Source organism: Lynx canadensis, chromosome C1 (assembly GCF_007474595.2).
Source record: "Lynx canadensis isolate LIC74 chromosome C1, mLynCan4.pri.v2, whole genome shotgun sequence".
Lineage (NCBI taxonomy): Eukaryota > Metazoa > Chordata > Mammalia > Carnivora > Felidae > Lynx > Lynx canadensis.
Genome location: NC_044310.1, coordinates 166973378 through 166991901, shown reverse-complemented (window position 1 = coordinate 166991901; position 18524 = coordinate 166973378). Strand labels below are relative to the sequence as shown.

General features: G+C 36.3%; 1 protein-coding gene across 5 annotated transcripts in view; it reads left to right on the top strand.

Annotated features, from left to right (window-relative positions):
• Nucleotides 1-18524, top strand: part of ZNF385B (zinc finger protein 385B) — a 319195-nt gene that overhangs the window by 280314 nt on the left and 20357 nt on the right. For all 5 annotated transcript variants that reach the window (XM_030326711.1, XM_030326710.1, XM_030326716.1 and 2 more), the window contains one exon: nucleotides 8172-8334. In XM_030326711.1, coding sequence (XP_030182571.1) covers nucleotides 8172-8334 — 163 coding nt within the window. The remainder of the gene's footprint in view (nucleotides 1-8171; nucleotides 8335-18524) is intronic.

Below are 18524 nucleotides of genomic sequence, written 5' to 3'. Positions count from 1 at the left end.
GTGAATAGAATTTTTAAATGTTTATTTATTTATTTTGAGAGCACACACACATGCGTGCACACATGACTGGAGGAGGGGCAGAGAGAGAAGGAGAGACGAAGTCTAAAGCAGGCTCCCTGTTATCAGCACAGAGCCCAACATGGGGCCCCATCCCACCAACCACGAGATCATGACCTGAGCTGAAATCAAGAATCCGGCATTCAACTTACTGAACCACCCAGGCACCCCAGTGATAGAACTTTTAGACAATATCACACAGATTCAGAAACTAGAAGTCCACCTTGCTGATTATATTGGGTAAATTTATATTTTTTATATTTATGGGTATTTTATATTTTTTTTTAATTTTTTATGGGTAAATTGAAGTTATAGGCATTTTTATTTTAGTTTTGCCTCCAGTAGACCAATATCTTACATATGAGAACATTGACAAGATTAATCTGGAATGAAAATCTCTAGTTTAATCTTGTACTTTAGTGTAGAGACCACCTTAATATGACTCAGGTTAGCTAAGTGACTACTAAATATGTACAATTGCATCATTTTTACTTAGTTTTATCTGTATGTTTTGAAAGGGTATGGTATTAGTCTTTATATTTACATATTCACTTAATTTTGAATTATAAAATGTATGCTAGGTTTTAAAAATTGGTTTAGGGCTTGGAGGTATGAGTTTTACTAAAAACTACTTTGTAAAAGAGATTTTAAAATGAGTAATGATACATAAATAATATATTAAACATATATAACATATTACTAACGCCATTCTTCAACCAGTTTTCTGAGCACTGCACTTTCAAAGTTACTTTGCCACTTTTGTCTACTTTACAGATATTATATATCAAATATAAGGAGACACAATGCAAATTCTAATTTTAGATTTATTTTGTATCATTTATGTAAATTTCCTTAATATGGGAATGGAAGTAAATGTAATACCTTCTAGACTGATTAAAAATTAATGTGTGGAAGCCTGGGAGCCTAATTTAAAAGACCATCAGAAGACTTGAATTAGTTAGCTATAGACTCACAGCTTTAATGTGTAGACCTGAATTATACTGCATTACTTATCATTGAGTACCAAAAATCACTCTTATAAAGCACATAATGGCAATCCGTTTCCCCACTGAAAGATAGCAGCACTTTCAAACATATTAGATACTTAGAATGTAACTGTGAAATCACTGTAAATTCTGAATTGCCCTTCTTTATATTTCAAGGTAGCTGAGAATGAGCAACTAAAATTTCCCAGTTTAATATAAGATGTGAAGATAATTTGGGAGAGGTAGATAGTTTCCACTTTTGGGAAAATCATAAAATAAGTGACTCAAGAATATTAAGTAATTATTACCGAATCCTTAATGTTTTGTAGCATACTATAAAAATAAAAGACGGTATCCATGTGTTGCATAAAAACTCTAAGATTTAAAAGTTCTAACACATTAGGCCCCATATGCATAATTCTTAGAGAAAATTAGATATTTTTATAATTTATAAATGTTCTCATTATTTCATAGTCAAGATTATGTTGGTGTACAAAACACTAATTTTCCCATTTGGGGCATAATAACTTAGAGAATCTGGTTTATAAATGCATTCTATGTGGAGTTCATGATTAGCTCCCTTATGATTTGGGGGATAAGTTAAGGGCATATTTTCCTGGGTTTTATTTACTTCATCTTGCCTCGATTGAACTGTAGAGCAAATACTAGGAGTTTACACATACATTTATTATTAAATTGACTCAAATATTGACCCCCAAGCCCAGACAACAAGATAAATATATCTTTCAAAATTGTAATGTAATATGAAATGAAGAGTAAGCAGTCTTATTTTCTTAGGGTAAGCATTTCAGATACTTTGCTTAATTCTTAACTAAATTCTCATGATGTTAAAGAAATTGTGACATTAAATAAATCTCATTTTCTTATCCATTATTTATGTTGAAAAAAATTCTCATAAACCTTAGGTTGGTGGGGGAAAAATATTTTCAAAATACAATCTCTGTAATTTGTGATATTTATTCATGAATAGAATTTGGAAATTAATATTCTGGAACAAACTTCATCTTGACACATATGTATGATTGAGTTGTTTTTGAACTGTGGCCTAATTTGAAAAAAAAAAAAAAGGAAAGAATAAGGAGGAGAGAGCAGAATTCAATGAAATGAAATGATTTGGTTTCATCTTAAAGGATCTGGGGCTCAGATCACAGTTGACATGGTCAAGTTCATATAACTAACTGTCTCTTTAATGCCCTGCTTTACTCAACCCTAACTGGAAACGTATGGTATAGGTGAATATTCAGGAGAAGAATCTTAGATTGCTGGAAATCATCTAAAATTAATAATCCACCTATTGGGTGCCTAGGTGGTTCAGTCGATTAAGTGTCTGTCTCTTGATTTTGGCTCAGGTCATGATCTCACAGTCATGAGAAAGAGGCTTGTGTTGGGCTCCACACTTGGCTGGGCATGGAGCCTGCTTGGAATTCTCTCTCTTCCTCTCCCTCTGCCCCTCCCCTGCTTGTGTATGCTCTCTCTTAATTAATTAATTAATTAATTAATTAAATTAATAATTCACCTTCACATAATTGAAATATAAAACTCACTGGAAAAATGATGCAAAATTTTCTTCACTTGCAACTTTGCAAAACACAATTTAATTTTTTTAAAGCACTTTAAAAAAAAGACTTTTTGCTGTATTCTCAATGATTTTAAACTCAAACTGCAGTGTTTTTCTAGTTCATTATGTAAATTCTGTCATAGTTGTTAGGTCCATTTATAGCTTCTCCATGTTTCAATATGTAAAGTAATTCCACCAGTGAATCATGTTCCAGAAACACGAGCTTTGAGACTTTTAGATGACTAATAGGCTACATTTGAAAAATTAACTTGATAACTTAAAGCCCACTAAAGAAAGAAATGAGCTAATTTGCCTACATGGGAATGTTTTGATAACGTGAACAAATATATGTGTAAAGCTCATGTTTTCAAATACTGGCATTTTAAAACAGCAGCAACCCAAGAACTCCACTTTTGTCTAATGGTATTTGATAGAATCTAAATTGAGCCCAAAGAGAATTAGCAGTCCAGAATGCACATCATTTCTTCCTAGAGAACCATGTCTTTTCTCTTTAGCAATATAGAAATATTTGGAGTTGATGGTTTTTTTTTTTTTTTTTACATATGTACTCTAAAGCCATTGAATATGAAACGCTATGGCCGGAACTCTGGCCATGCAGGAATCCAGAGCACACCATTCACTCATTCCTGGAATTGCACAGCGTGGCGACTATGAACAGATTGTAGCAACCTGGAGTGTTTCACTTAGCTATAAATTAGAAATTAGCAAGGACATTATGTCTTTGTAAACTAAAAAGCTCATATTGGTTATAATTTTGTCTGGACTTTGTTTTCAATAGATCCCAATAGATTGAGGATTGAATGAAGTAAATATCAAAGCCAGTAGTATGTCATTACTGATAGTGTAAGCCTTACAATTGCAAATACCAGCAGAAAGATTTACTAGCAATCTTTGGATTAAGTAAGCCTTGCTCTTGGGTGCATTTTATGTTTCATGTGCTGTAGCTTTGTCTCTGAAAGTGTGTGATTTTGTCAATGCAACAATATGCAAAAAGCCTTTTAATAGTTAAAAATAGTCTGTGTTAAAGTAAAGATTTAAATAATGATTTAGCTATTTATTAGTCTTTAGTTTGTTTCTTAATATGTTTAGCTGTAGTATTTTAAGTGCCATGCTTTTATCTCAAACAATTATTAAAGCTTTGATATAAATAATTTAGTTGTTGTTTTAATATAGGATTATAGTTTGGAGCAGAGGATAAAATCTGTGATGCAAAAGCATCATCTTACTTTATAACCATTTTCTCTACAAGATGCCTATGAAAAGAACATTTGTTGTTTTAATTGTAGAACACTATTATACATTTCTGCTTTACAGGGGATAATAATTTTCAGAGTAGCACCATGTGACCCTCTTTCCCTGTTGTGCCCCTCCACATTGCCACTTCAGAACCCCACCCCCAGAGCAGGCCCCAGCTGGAATGTCCCTTAGTCATGAAGCTTCCGTGATCGCCTCCAAACCAAAGAGTTTGCCCCTTCTCTAACTCCTATTCCTCTTTGTTGCTCTTTACACCCCACTTTACAATTCCACTCTCTGCTTTGAGTTGCAGTTATTTGCAAGCCTTTCTTTTCCTTCCAACCACTTTTGTGAGTAGGGGTCTTTATTTTTAATCTTTCTCAATGTCTAGCATGTGGCAGGTACTAAATAGTTTTTTGTGCAACAATAATAATGTTTTCCCATTTTAATGTAGCCCATTTTTATGGTAGTTCATCTGACCTCTTTCTTATTTGGCCTTTTAGTGTATAGAGTTTTTCTGAAAAGTAACTGACCTCTTCTATTTCCCATGTAGCACTGCTTAACACACTGAAATCTAAGGTCTCAGAAAAATAGGCACCAATAGTTTTACTGATGCAATTTATTTAATGAAGGAAAGAGTTCTCATTAGTTTTCAAAAAGCAACCGGATGGGACTTATTGGTAAATAAATAGTTGAGGACTTTGTTCTTCCTCACTTTGTAAGTTTATCTTTGGACTGTCCTTTCTATACAAAATGAGCACAGTTTAATGTCATGTTTCAAGATCCAAGGCACCTCTCTGAAGTCCAAATTAGGAATAAGGTAAAAACCAGAAATGGGAGTGTAGTGGATTTTAGAAATTTTTAGTGTTATGTTTTTATTTTTGAAGCAATGCATTATCTCTGTCTTTAACTTTTTTGTTTGGACCAGTGGGGTCCACTGGGGAGGAGAGATGTAGAGATTTGGGGAAAGCAAAAGGCTTTAGTAACAAAAATGGAGATAAACAGAAGAGAAAATTCCAGGATGTCATTTCCCGTCGAAGCTATTCCTCTGCCAGTAGATGGTCAGGTTGCTACTGGGGTGACCTGTGAGAGAAAGACCTAGATACTAATGAATTCTTATGTGGAAGTCAGTATGGTGGTTTAGGCAACTTTTGAATTCTGACAATTCTTGGCAAGAGGTTTCTTTGATCATTGCCAGTTAGGGGCATGGTAGCACTTTTGGCGGGGAAGCAGAAAGCAAGCCATTAGAGCTAGACAAATACATGTCTGCTGTTTAGTCACTGAGGTGTAAAGTAAGTCAGTTTGGTCAACCAGGTCTCTTAGAAGTGATACCAGAACCATTGTTGATTGGGCTTGATTGTGTTGCCTAATTCATGGGTTTTCTGGCTCTTGTCCTTGTTTCTTTCGTTCCTCAACTAAGGAGAGTCCTAGATAATGAAGTCAGGTTAATCGTGTTACTATTTAACAGTGTCTCAGTTTCACTTGAAGATTTGCCCAGGATTTAGAAGCTGTTGACACTGCCCCAGACACAGTACTGAGGGTAGCAAAGTGCTAGTACCAAGAATACCACACGGGAGTTGGAAAGATGCAAATGTGAGGGAGTGGTGCCTGCCACTATCTTTATTCCACAGTCCTTCCCAAATAACATTCAGTAGAAGCTAAGTTCCCTTGGTGCACTTCTCTCCATGCCCCAAAACTCAAAAGGGAAGTGGATCATGGCTATGGAGAGTTCTTTCCATCTTGGCATCCAGTGAGGCATCACTTAGCTGGATCTTTATCTCAAGTGCTAATTGATGCTGTTAACTTTCTGCAGTGATGCCAGGAAATTGTAATTGAGGAAATGACACTCTGCTTATCTTGTGCTAGGAGGTTTTATTTAGAGAACTGTACGTTTCGTTTCATTAGCCGAAGGGCACTAAAGTAACATCACACTATTTACTATACTGGAAAGATGAGTTATTAGGTCTCCTGATACCATGTAGAAATTGTTATATACCTAAAAAGTAAGACTTTCTGAGCTCTTCAGCAGAAGGATCAGGCCTAAGATACTATACTAGTATATTTTCCATGAATTAAGTAGTTTTTTCCTACTCATAGAAGCTTCTATTAAGACATACTCTTTCACTGAGTCATTAAAAGCAGCATGCTTTTTTTGTAACTTTTCCCTTTTAATAAAATTATAATGTTAACTTATTGTGAGTATGTGTACGTAAATGTGTGGGCAAATCATTAAATAGGGGTATCCAATGTAAGCATTCCAGATCTACAGAACAGCTTCTACACCTACCTGTGTGACTTTTGACATGTTATTTAACTTCTCTGTGCCTAGTTTTCTGTTTGTAAAATGCTAATTGATAATGGTACCTACCTCACAGAGTATTATGAGGATTAAATGAGCCAATACACATAATACATTTAGAACTATGCTTGGCAGTGGTTCAGTAATATTAGTCATTATTATTATTACTTCATGTCATCAATTTTTAAATTTTTATTTGTATATTTTCTTAATTTATATCCAACCATCTATATCAACTAGACTTAACTGTTCTTAGTTCATAATACATAAAGAACTTATGTTGTACTTTTCTCCTTCCTTGGTATCGTTATTTTTTTCCAGCTTGACAGAGATCAACATGAGAAGTCCTTAAGCAAACCAACTATAGCAAACCAAGTCCTTAAGCAAACCAACATAAGTCAATACAAGGCTATTGACCTTGGGTGATCAGGGTTCAATGCTAAGAAAATCACTTACATATCTTTAGTTGAAATACAAAATTAAAACCCGGCTCCTTCTGTCCATTTTTACTCCCATCTCCCTACTTACACATGTGTGCACATTCACACATACGCACTCCATCTGTATTCAGCTTGCTGAGGAAAATGAGTGAAAACACTAGTGCAACCATCTTCAAACACATACATGTATAAGGAAAACTGACATTTTATAAAGTTTTTATTGTAGAAATTCTCTAATGAAAAGTCATTTTATGATAAGTTTATCATCTATTTCTCCTTTATAACTAAGCTAATATACCAGATAATATATGTTTTAATTTGTTGTTTTTTTTTTTTGTTTGCTTCTGTCAAATGCATGTTTGTATTTTCAGGTTCTATTCAAAATGAAATTGAAGCAAATATACTTAGATTCTTTTGTTAATATGTTTATTAGTGCTAGATGCCCAAAATATAAAATCTGTGTTCTTTAGGCAGAGAGAGATTTTTCAAATGTCAACAAATTGACCAAATGTTTTCTTGTTTTACTGTAATCTGGTTTTTGGTTTTTAAAGATTTTTAGTAGTCACTTGTCTTGATTTCTTTTCTTCCTTTCAATCTAGTATTGAAGTCACAGTTCCACCTATACTTTGTGTATAAGTGAGTGAAACCCTAACTGCTTTGACTTCAGAATCTCATCTGAGATGAGAAACAAGGATTGTCCCTACCTCCTTTGTGGCTTAAATTATCTGTTCTTGAGGGGCGCCTGGGTGGCTCAGTCAGTTAAGTGACCAGCTTTGCCTCAGGTCATGATCTCATGGTTCGTGGGTTTAAGCCCTACATCGGGCTCTGCGCTGACAGCTCGGAGCCTGGAGCCTGCTTCAGATTCTGTGTCTCCCTCTCTCTCTGCCCCTCCCCCACTAGTGCTTTATCTCTCTCTCTCTCTCTCTCTCTCTCTCTCTCTCTCTCAAAAATAAACATTAAAAATTAAAATAAATAAATAATAAATAAATAAAAATAAATTATCTGTTCTTGGAACTGGAATCATCAAAATGATGCATGAAGCACATGTAGATGACTCTAAAATGTAGCACCATTTCCACCCACCAGCAAGTTGCTTTGTCACGTCAGTTGCTCTCAGAGCAGAGCCCAGAAGAAAGTAGATACAGGGCAAACAGGCTTTTAGCTGAAGGGAAACAAAGTGGGATGTTTGTGGAAGGACATACCCAAAGCAGCTTGATGCCAGCTAAATGTTTGAAAAGTAACCCCACAGGGAGTGTTGGGAGGGAGCTGATGACAAAGCTCACCTTCATCACAATTGTGGCCTGGTGCTGTTGTCCACTCACGTAATGTCTGATTTTAAAAGACACAGGTCCTCTGTGCTATAGAGAAGGTTTCAATGTACAAAAACCCCTTAGATACTGGTTGGCCACTTCATGAAATGCCAAAACCGTAGTTGAGTGCTGAGTTGTAAATGTCCGTGGTGCCTATGAATGAATGTATATTTTCCTGCATGATCATCCATTGTGGTGTTTGTAAGTAGCAAAAAAAAAATGAGCCTGATTTGTTCTCCTTTGTAGAGCCAGGCCGAGGCCCACTACAAAGGAAGTAAACATGCCAAGAAGGTCAAAGCACTAGAGGCAACGAAAAATAAACCCAAAATGGTTTCTTCCAAGGACAGCGCAAAGGCTAATCCCAGCTGCTCCATCACTCCAATCACAGGCAACAGCTCTGACAAATCAGGTCAATGACACTTTTTGTTCTTTACATTCTTTGTGTTTCTCCTGGTCCCCTGCCCCAACCCTACACTCCTCCCCTCGGCAGTTGCATGTTACTCTCCATGATTTGTTTTTATGATATTAATATGTTTCCTTCACAGGAAGGGTTATGTGTTTGCACGGAATCTAGGCATTTGATATGTTACCATTCCATGTTGTTAAATATATACATTTAAGTATATATATGTGTGTGTGTAAATATATATATATATATGTATATGTATATATGCATGAAAATAAGCAGAGGCTACTTGGTCACAATGTGTTTAGACAAAAATCAAGAAATGGATCTAATCTAAAATACTGAGTTTGTTACCTTTTTATTCACTTTATGTTTGGTTTTTGCTATAGCTATTTCCAGTGAAGGAATTCTTAAAGTTGTTTATTAATAGACATTTTTATATTCTTTTACCGCAGTAAAGGGGAGTGGAGGGGCAAAAACGTGAAGTTTTCTGAGAGTGGCATTATTGAATGAATCTGGAAATGTGTTCAGTAATAAGAGATTTTGATTTTTGAAGATCTATGTAGAGTTCCCCTCACAGTTACATGAACTTGAGGATTTTAAGGGAGCTATTTAAAAGTTATGAATTGACTAACAGAACTTTACATAATTGGAAATGGGCTACTAGGAAATGCCTCCTAAGAAGAGTCTGTATTTCAGGGGTGCCTGAATTGCTCAATCAGTTAAGCGTCTGACTTCGGCTCAGGTCATGATTTTGTGGTTCATGAGTTTGATCCCCACATCGGGCTCTGTGTTGACAGCTCAGAGCCTGGAGCCTGCTTTGGATTCTGTGTCTCCCTCTCTCTCTGCCCCTACCCCACTTGTGCTCTGTCTCTCTCTCTCCAAAGTAAATAAACATTAAAAAAAAGTAAAAAGAAAAAAAAAGTTAAAAAAATAAGAGTCTGTATTTCATAGTCCAATGAATCAGCAGTTTTTCTGAGTAGATTCAAACTGAATGACTCAGAAAGAAGAGAAAAAAATCACTCTTCTAGCATGTATATCATGAAATTGGATGTTTAAAAGACTTTCACACACAACTGCCCTTCAGGGAGCAAGATAGATAAGTAATCTCGTTTCACTAACTGAGGAACAGTGTCTATGAAAGGAGACTAACAGATTATATCCCTTTCCCTTATGTTTGACTCTGTCTTCAGGGACCTCTCTATTGTTGGAAGCGTACGTGCACATGCCTGCACACACACAAACACATACACAAACACACTTCTCTTCTGAATCTCTTCTGCTCTTCAAATCCTTGTAAAATTTGAGGGGAAGACTTAACAACGCTTTCCTGTGGCTGCTCAGGGCCTTTGGAGAAGAGCAAATCCACTACTATAAGAGGAACTTTCAGATAGCCTGGTCAGGCAAAAAGACTATTTAGGAAGGGACAATTATTGATCAGGTCCCAGGAATGCTGCTTCTAAGAGCTCTACAGCCTAGGGTTGAGTTAACCCAAATTTGATAAGAAAACCTTTTTGTTCTTTGTGTGATGGAATCACTAAATCATGTTATCTGATGAACAGATAATACTAGATAATTACATCACACCTCTTCCCTTCTAAAGAATAAAGTCTTTTTATGTATGTTATGTAATTAATCTTTCACCCAGGTCTATCAGATACTAGGATAAAGCATTATCCACAGTTTACGAAATAGCAAACTAAGGCAAAGTTCATATTGCAGCAGTTATTACTGGAGGTTACCCAGTGTTTGGAAGAACAGGATCCATCATCTCCTGACTTCCTGCCTCATTTCATTTTCTACAAGATATTGTTGCCTCTATGAAACATACCCTGCCAAAGGTTTTATTACCTGAATTATGCTCTTGAAGCAAAGCAGAACTTATACACAAAATGATAAAACAATGTGAGCCCATTCTTTCAGTTTATTTTGTGTTGCAAGCTAATAGCACAGTTGGTAGGTGTTGTGAATGTTCCAGTATTGCTGTTGTGTATGCTCAGTGCTCCCCTTAGTTATATTATTACTTGGAAATTGGGTTTGTCTAGGGATAGTAGCAAAAGTATTGAGTGGAAAGAAAATGCTAAAAAGAGAGAAGGATCAACAAAAGTAGAGAAGACAATTAAAAAGAGAAGGAAAGACGTGGAAGAAGAGGAAAGGAAGCACACACACACACACAAAAAAAGTCAAAGACTAAGATACACAGCCAAGGAAAAAGCAATGTGGAAATAGAAAATCCAAATACAGGGGCCTGGGTCACAATACCTACTCAGGGGCCTGAGTACCTTATACCTACAAGGTACCCAATGAACACATGTGAAAATTTAAACAATTCAAGGGACTTATTCCTACTGTCGAATACTAGTGACAGCTTAGTGAAAGAGACTTTCTAAGCACTTGTGTTTGCCTCGTGAGCATTAAGTACACACTAGGATCAAGTAGGAAAGAGAACTGAGGTCTAGAAGAACCGTAGGGGGTGAGAGTAGGGAGAGAGCCACAGAATCTCTTCCTCAGTAGCTATGTGGTGGTCTCTGACCCTGCATCCTCTGCTTCCTCCGCCACTTCTCTATCCACTGCAAAGTACTTGTGGTCTAACAGCATTGGCCTCACTCACTGTGTCATTGTCCGGACTTGGACTAGAAGTAACGGTAACCAGTGACGTTTTGGAGTTACCTCATTTTCCATGTTTCCGTACTCAAGATGTGTGTAAATTATTTGGTAATTCATTGGTCAGCTTATTCAGATTACTTCTTCCTTTCCCTATGTTTTCTATAAATATTAACACTAATGAACTTATTTTATTTGTTCTGTCATATCCACAAAAGCAATACCAAAGTTGTTGAAAGGTGGCACTACTTAAAGTGGGTTGTATTTGCTAAATAGATATATGTTCTTCTGTCACCTTCAACTGAATATCAGTGTCCAAGCAAGAATTCCCACATGCATTTAGTAGAACTTTCAAGTTAGAAAATTAGAAACTTTGCCCAGCTGAGAAATCTGGTCTACACAATGTAATGTGTAATCTATTGCTAACTACCTATTTCTGAATCCTTAAAAAGCTCCCACAGCTTTGTCAGAGTCCTAGATTTTTCAGAAACTGGTTTTGATTCCATTTAAAACTCTGTTTTAGAAGAACAGAAGACTTGAAATCCAGTCCTTCATAAATGGTCTACGTGGAATGTAGAGAGGAAGAGGAAGGGAAAGGGCAGAGGAATAGCAACTATGACACTTAACTGACCAAAATGTTTTATTTGAGACAATGTTTTATTTGAGACAAATGTTTTATTTGTCTCTAAGAAATCAACCAAAACTTAGAGTAACAGTCACAGTGCAAAGTCATGGTTGACTGCCAATTCTTATGAGACCGAAGTTCCCTAGCATTGGTCTTTCATTTCTGAATGAGGAGTTCCTATCAAGCAGACATGTGCAGTAGCTACAGAGAAAGTTCTTAGATATTTAAATTAAAAGTGAATGTGTTGGTTACTTGATGTCTCAGCCACCAGATTTCAAATATCCAGATGTTCACAGCATCCACGTGACCAGCTAATTCCATTTCCATTCTCATATTTTAGCATCAGTAACTTAGCAATAGAGGACAAATCATGTTCAATTGGCACAAATCTTGAGGGAGAGGAAATAGATATCAAGGAAAGGAACTCCTGGGAGTGGAGCATCCTGGGATTCACCAAACATCAGTCAAGGAAAAGTATTATTTCAGAGTACCTAACAGGGAGCATTGGACCAACAGATAACCTCTGTTTGTTCCTTAAGAGCACAGATTATTTATTCTAAGAAGCAGCCTAACGATCTTCCAAGAGTTAGAAAAGCTTTATTACTTGCTATTTTGGCACTTGGGACAACCTTTTTTTTGTTTATTTTATGACACATTTGGAGATATAATGTGGCTCATATTGTAGCTGGGTCTGTGCAATACAAGTAGATTTACTTTGATGGAGCTATCAGATATAAAAATTTCAGGGTGTCATGGCAAGCTTTCTTTTTTTTCTCTCAGGTCAGTATACAAAATGAGCTTAAGTTATAAGAGTGTGTATTTCACTTACTGTAAGAAGCTCTGACCACATGATTGAAAAAATTAAATATGTTTCATTAAAGGCAGTTAAAAATAGTTGTCCCATTCACATGTTAGAAGTTGAGGTAGAGTTAAATTTAAAATCCAAAGAAATGGCTTCCTGGTCTCCCAGGATCTATCCCAACTTTTAACGATGCATCAATGGGAGTTCAAAACATGGTAGGAGGGAGGAGAAATGTGCTTTAGGAGAATTAGGGTCAAAACACAGCAAGCATTAAGCAGCTTCAGGAAGATGACTGGGACATATTAGCCAGACACTCGACCCAAATATCTCCCTGGAGTTCAAGTGTCATAATGCCATATGACAGTACACTTCCCTGTGCTAATATGCCCTATACATCAAACTGAATGCTCTTTGTGACAGCATTTAACCCCTCATAACAGGTTCAAAGAAAACCAGAGCCTTCAAAAAACCCTATTTCTTGAAAATAATAAAATATTTTTATAATCAACCTAATGATAAAATATTGTGATAGTCAACCCTAATGGTCCATATGTCTAGTCTTTAGCACTAGATTTTTTTAATTAATTAGATATCAAGTGGGGAAAATCCGTTTCTAGTTCAAAGTATATAAAACTATTTAGAGCTAAACAGCCTTTAATCAGTTGCTGTCTGAACAGATGAAAGCAGATGGAATGATTCAAAATGCTATAGATATATTTATAAATGCAATTAAGAGCAAAGGTAATGAAACCAGCATGTTCTTGTTGAAATATAACAATAGGAACACCTTAAATTCATTCAGTTTACAAAATCCAGTAACATACATTTTTGTATGACCCTCTCAGTAGCCCTGTGACTGTTAGGGCAGAAATTGGTATCCATCTTTTATTCACTCATGCAACAAACTTCATGTCCATTTATTTATTCAAGAAATATTTACTATCTATACTAAATAATATTGCATATATGTATATCTGGCCAGATACTAGGGTGCAACAATGAACAGAAAGATATTTTCTTGCCCTCAAAGAGCTTCCAACTTACTGTGTTTTTTTAAATGTGTTAGATATTAGGGCTACAAAGGAAAATAATACATAGTTACCACCTTCAAGCTGCTCTCCAAAATATAGTAATGATGAGGACCATGGATCTAGGAAACATGAAGTAGTTTGTGTGAGGTTGCACCACTCATATCCCAATAGAGTCAGAACAGGAAGTCAGGGCTTCCTGTTCGACGCATATGCCATTATTCCCATTACTTCTAAACTTCTCTTACTTAGGAATAAATACAAGTATCCCAATGGGCCAAGTCAGAAACCACTAAACCACTTTTTTAAGAATTAGTGAGTAGGACCATACTTTAATTTTTTTCCCAAGTTTTATTTAAATTCCAACTACTTAACATGCAGTGCAGTATTAGTTTCAGGTGTAGAATCTAGTGATTCATCACCCACACACAATGCCCAGGTCTCATCAAAAGTGCCCTCCTTAGGGTTGATGGGGGGTGGGAGGGAGGGGAAGGTGGGTGATGGGTATTGAGGAGGTCATCTTTTGGGATGAGCACTGGATGTTGTATGGAAACCAATTTGACAATTTCATATTAAAAAAAATGCCCTCCTTAGTACCCAACACCTGTTTAACTCATCCCCCTGACTACCTTTATATATTATTTTTAAATTACTTGCTGACTATTGATATTTTTCAGTAAAATATATGGCATTGAAAGAGCCATTAAGGCTTTGTTTTCTTAATAATCCTTAGTTCCTCTGCAGTATGTTGTCTGTAGCATTTAACTGTAATAGAACAAAGCTTTAGAGGCTACAGATCTTTTCCAGGGAAAGTTTGAATGAAAACACTCATTTCGGGTAACTGCCAAATGTTCTCAAAGCTCCAGTTTGACAATTATAGATTTTATGTGTCTAGAGCCAAATATACTCACTGAAATAGAGGTGGACACTGGGTAAGGCATCTCCAATATGGCAGAAACCTTGAACTGCACCCCAAAGGGTCCAGCTGGGTTGTCCTGAACACCGTCCACATTTTCAGTGGCATTCTGAATCATTCCATCTAAAATATTCCCACTAGGAATAGGGAGATGGTTTTGTTTATCCTATACCCATGACCCTACCATGGGAACTGTGAGATGACAGTGTCAGAAAAGACAAAAGAAGGAAGGAAAGAGGACAGAATACCTCAGAACAGCTCATTTTAGTCTTCAGCATATTGTGCTTTTGCATTGGGGCAATTCCTCAAGTATGAACCCAATGTAGTTATCAACTTACCTGCAAAGTCTGTAGTTTAGCTTTTTATGGTTACCCTATTGCTTTACAAAAGTGTATTTTCAGTTTCGTTGAAGAGTCTTTCCGCCGAGGATACAAACGGAGAGACCCTCGCCTCGTCATTTTTATGGGTTCCCCTGTGTGTTTCATAGTTTTTATGTGTTGTTACAAATGGGGCCAAGTTTTCCAAATGACAACTTCTCATTTCCTCTGACGGTCACAGGACTCCATCGATTAGCCAGCAAGGTCTTTGTAACTGCCTCCTCCCCCCTTTCTGTCTCTAGCAACAGGACCTTGTGCTGTTTAGTAGAAGAAAATGATAGTTTTCAGCTTTGACAGCATCTGTCATTTATAGACAAGTGCCATCATAAATTTGGCATACATCTATCCGAATCCAGGAGGCCGAGATTTAGTATCCCTCATAAAATAATAGATTAACTATATTTATGACAAACATCTTAAGTCTGAAATTCTGGGGTACAATCATGTAGAACATAAATTGAGTCCCATCTGTCTAAAGAGAACAGACCATTATACTAAGGCTCATATTTTCATGAAATGTACATATATCATTAAGACTTTCAAAGTCAATTTAAAAAATGAAACTGCCTCCATCTTTGCCCATGCACCTTGAATTTGACAACAGCATCCTGCCAGGCAAGGCTGCAGATTCTTAGAGAGTTAAGTGTTGTCATACTCTAGAAACTAACTTCTGAAACTTTTGAGCATTTTATATTGCTTCCAAATCATACTGAGCATTTATTGTTAGTTTCTCGACTTCTGAAAACTATTTCCTAACATTGCTCTAAGAAAGTGAAGCAAAAGTTGAGACTCACTTATGATTTACTGAAGCTCTATTAACCTATAATTTACTTGGGACATGTTATAAACAATTCCAAGAAGCAAAACCTCAGATATCTCCTTGTTAAGGCTTATATCACTATCAAAAACTTTTCTCATCTTTAGACATATTTATTTTAACCGGTATTCATCTCTTTTGATTACACTTATTTACAACCCTTCTGCATTGACAAGATACTGGAACATAAGAGGATTTTGTGTGTACATTGAATAATTTTATAAATGCACCACCATAAATGCCCCTAAGATTTTAATGAAGGTTATTGCATACATTTTATTACATTCCACTTATTTACTTCAGGAAAAATTCTCTTATAGTGAAATATTTGTTTGAGATTGGATGGATGATCAAATAGAATCACTCAATAAATATTTATAGATTCTTTGTTCAGGGCACTGGTACTAGGCGCTTTGGGGGATTCTAGGCCCAGTTCTGATGGTGCCACACTAATTTAGCTTTATAGAATAAAGCTTAAAGTGTTTTGCATAGAAACATTTATAAAGTATTTTCCACTTCCCTGACTTCTTTCTGCGAGAATCAGGTTTACTGTTGTGGAAACTGGCATGGCATCACACATTAATAGCTTGGTGTTCTCATTTTTATAGGCCAGCTCTATCAGAATAAAATATGCTGTGGTGGTAAAAATGGTCTGTAATCTGTGTTGTCCAATATGAGTGCCATGAGCCACATGTAGCTATTCAGGACTTGAAATGTGGCTTGTGCTACTGAGAAGCTGAGTATTTAATTTTATTTAATTTTAAGTACTACACATGACTACTGAATTGGACAGCACATCTGTGGACCGTGGTACTCCCTGCTGTTTTAACTAGCCATGACTCCAGAAAAGGCATTCAATTCTCTGAGCCTGTTTTCTCATCTGTAAACTAGGAATAGTGCGCTCTCTGCATCACAGTGGTGTTTTGTGGATCAAATAAAGTGACTTTGAAAGAGCATTGCAAAATGTAAAGCATAATAAAAATGCCCATTGTTGATATTCTTAGTTTTGAGTTGTTGTTTTTTTAACCTCTTGTGGAGTGGCCCCTTCCTGCTGCCATCAGTGAGAGGTGACAGGTGGCCCTTGTAGTGGTCAGCTATCATCATCTGCCATTATGCTGTACCTAATATAGTTGATTCTAGAGAGCCAGATCCAATCTTATTAGACTTACCTGCAAACATAATTTTAACAGCAGTACTACTAATAATTAATGTGTAACTGAATGATTATTGTGTATCTGATACTTACATGCTAAATGTTTTGTGTATACTATCTTATTTAATGATACGGTCCTCTGATGGATACTAGAAAGTGAGACATAGCAAGGGGAAATGATGGCTCAGAGTCATCCAGAGAGGAAATAGCTTCAAGCCCAGATTCCCACCCAGGCAGCCTCTCAAATTCACTACCATGCTATGCCACCTTTGAATAAAGGTCCATGAACTATAACTGCATGTGCTTTCTGAAGGCTATTTGAGATTTTTTTCCACTAAGTGATACTTCTAGAAGTCTGACACTTCAGAAAGGGGTTTTATTTCTATCCCCACCCTGTTTTACAGCTGGTTTTATTTTTGAAAAATCAAGTTTTGAGTGGCTTTGAATAAGGACATATTAACCACAGTATGATTTTTGCGTGCCATTTACATACCTTGCATGTGAGCTTAAACTCACACAGATTAGCTCCACTTCTCACTGACCAGCTAACCTTAACCAAATCATGTTCTCTGACCTGTTTCCCCACCTATAAGATGGGAGGGCTCATACCTACCTCCCAGAGTTTTGGGGATTAATGAACTAATAATGCCTGCTTCAGTGCCTATCATGTAACAGACACTCAAAAATGCTAGCCATAAAAAGCAACCATTGTTCAAAGAACTTTCCCAGCCCTGTCCTTTTGATTCTATGATCATTTCATGCCATGCTGCCATGCAACAGTGACCTGAACTTACATTTCTCTTTCCCACAGGTTAATGTAGCTCATCCATCATGGCCACTGTGGCTCCGGGTACTTTGTCCTGCACATGGCAGTCACAGAGTTAGCATATATTAAATTAATACCATTAAAAAGAATTTAATGGGGAAGCTGTAACACCTTCCCTAGACTATGGACAGGGCAAGAAGACCCTGGTTAGCTCTTTTTTCTTCATCTTCAGTAAGATGCATGCCCCACCTCCTAGGTCAACAAACTGCTTCAAGCACAGTTACAGTGCTACAAAAAAGGACAACCCAACATACCTCCATTTGTTGAGAGAGAAACCTGGGTGCTCCCTGTGGAGAAGCAGCCCTGTCTGGAGACAGGATTGGCTACTGAGGAGGAGAGGGGTGGTATAATCAGAATAAGAAACACGCTCCTGCCTAACAAGTCCCTTCTGGTATTTATGTCAGTAAATGAGAAACTTGTCAGCTCATACATTTTGTTTCTGGCTTCTTGCAAAACATTTTCTTAGTGTGCAATTTTTTAATAATTTCTGTATGCTATCAACTAGTTAGCCTCTACAAAATATGTGCTTTGTTTTCTTTCAAATATGAAATGATATAAATACTAGAATTTCTTGTCATAATAGAGATTATTTTATTCTTTGCTTTCAAATATTTAAACTTCTGTCAGAATTTTATGATAATTTTTACTCATTTGATTAGCAAAATGGTCATATTTAAGTTAAAACAATTTGCCTTTCCTAGGACAATATCTTTGTTCTTACTTCTCCATTAATAAATAAAATATTTTTACTTAATGGGAAATTAGGGTGCCACATTTTGAGTTAAGGAAAAGTTATTTATTTTATTCTTTTCAACAAAAATTTTATCCAGTCTTTTGATTAATCCATAAGAATAATAATTAATAACTAGTAAAGTTTTTTAAGTATTTTGAAAATTCATTAGTAGATGTTCTGTTTATGTTACTTATGGCATTTTAAATTGAGAAAACTCTTTTTTAAATTTTTTTAACTGTATTTATTTTGAGAGAGACAGAAATAGTGCGAGCAGGTAAGGGACAGAGGGAGAGGGAGAGAAATCTGAGGCAG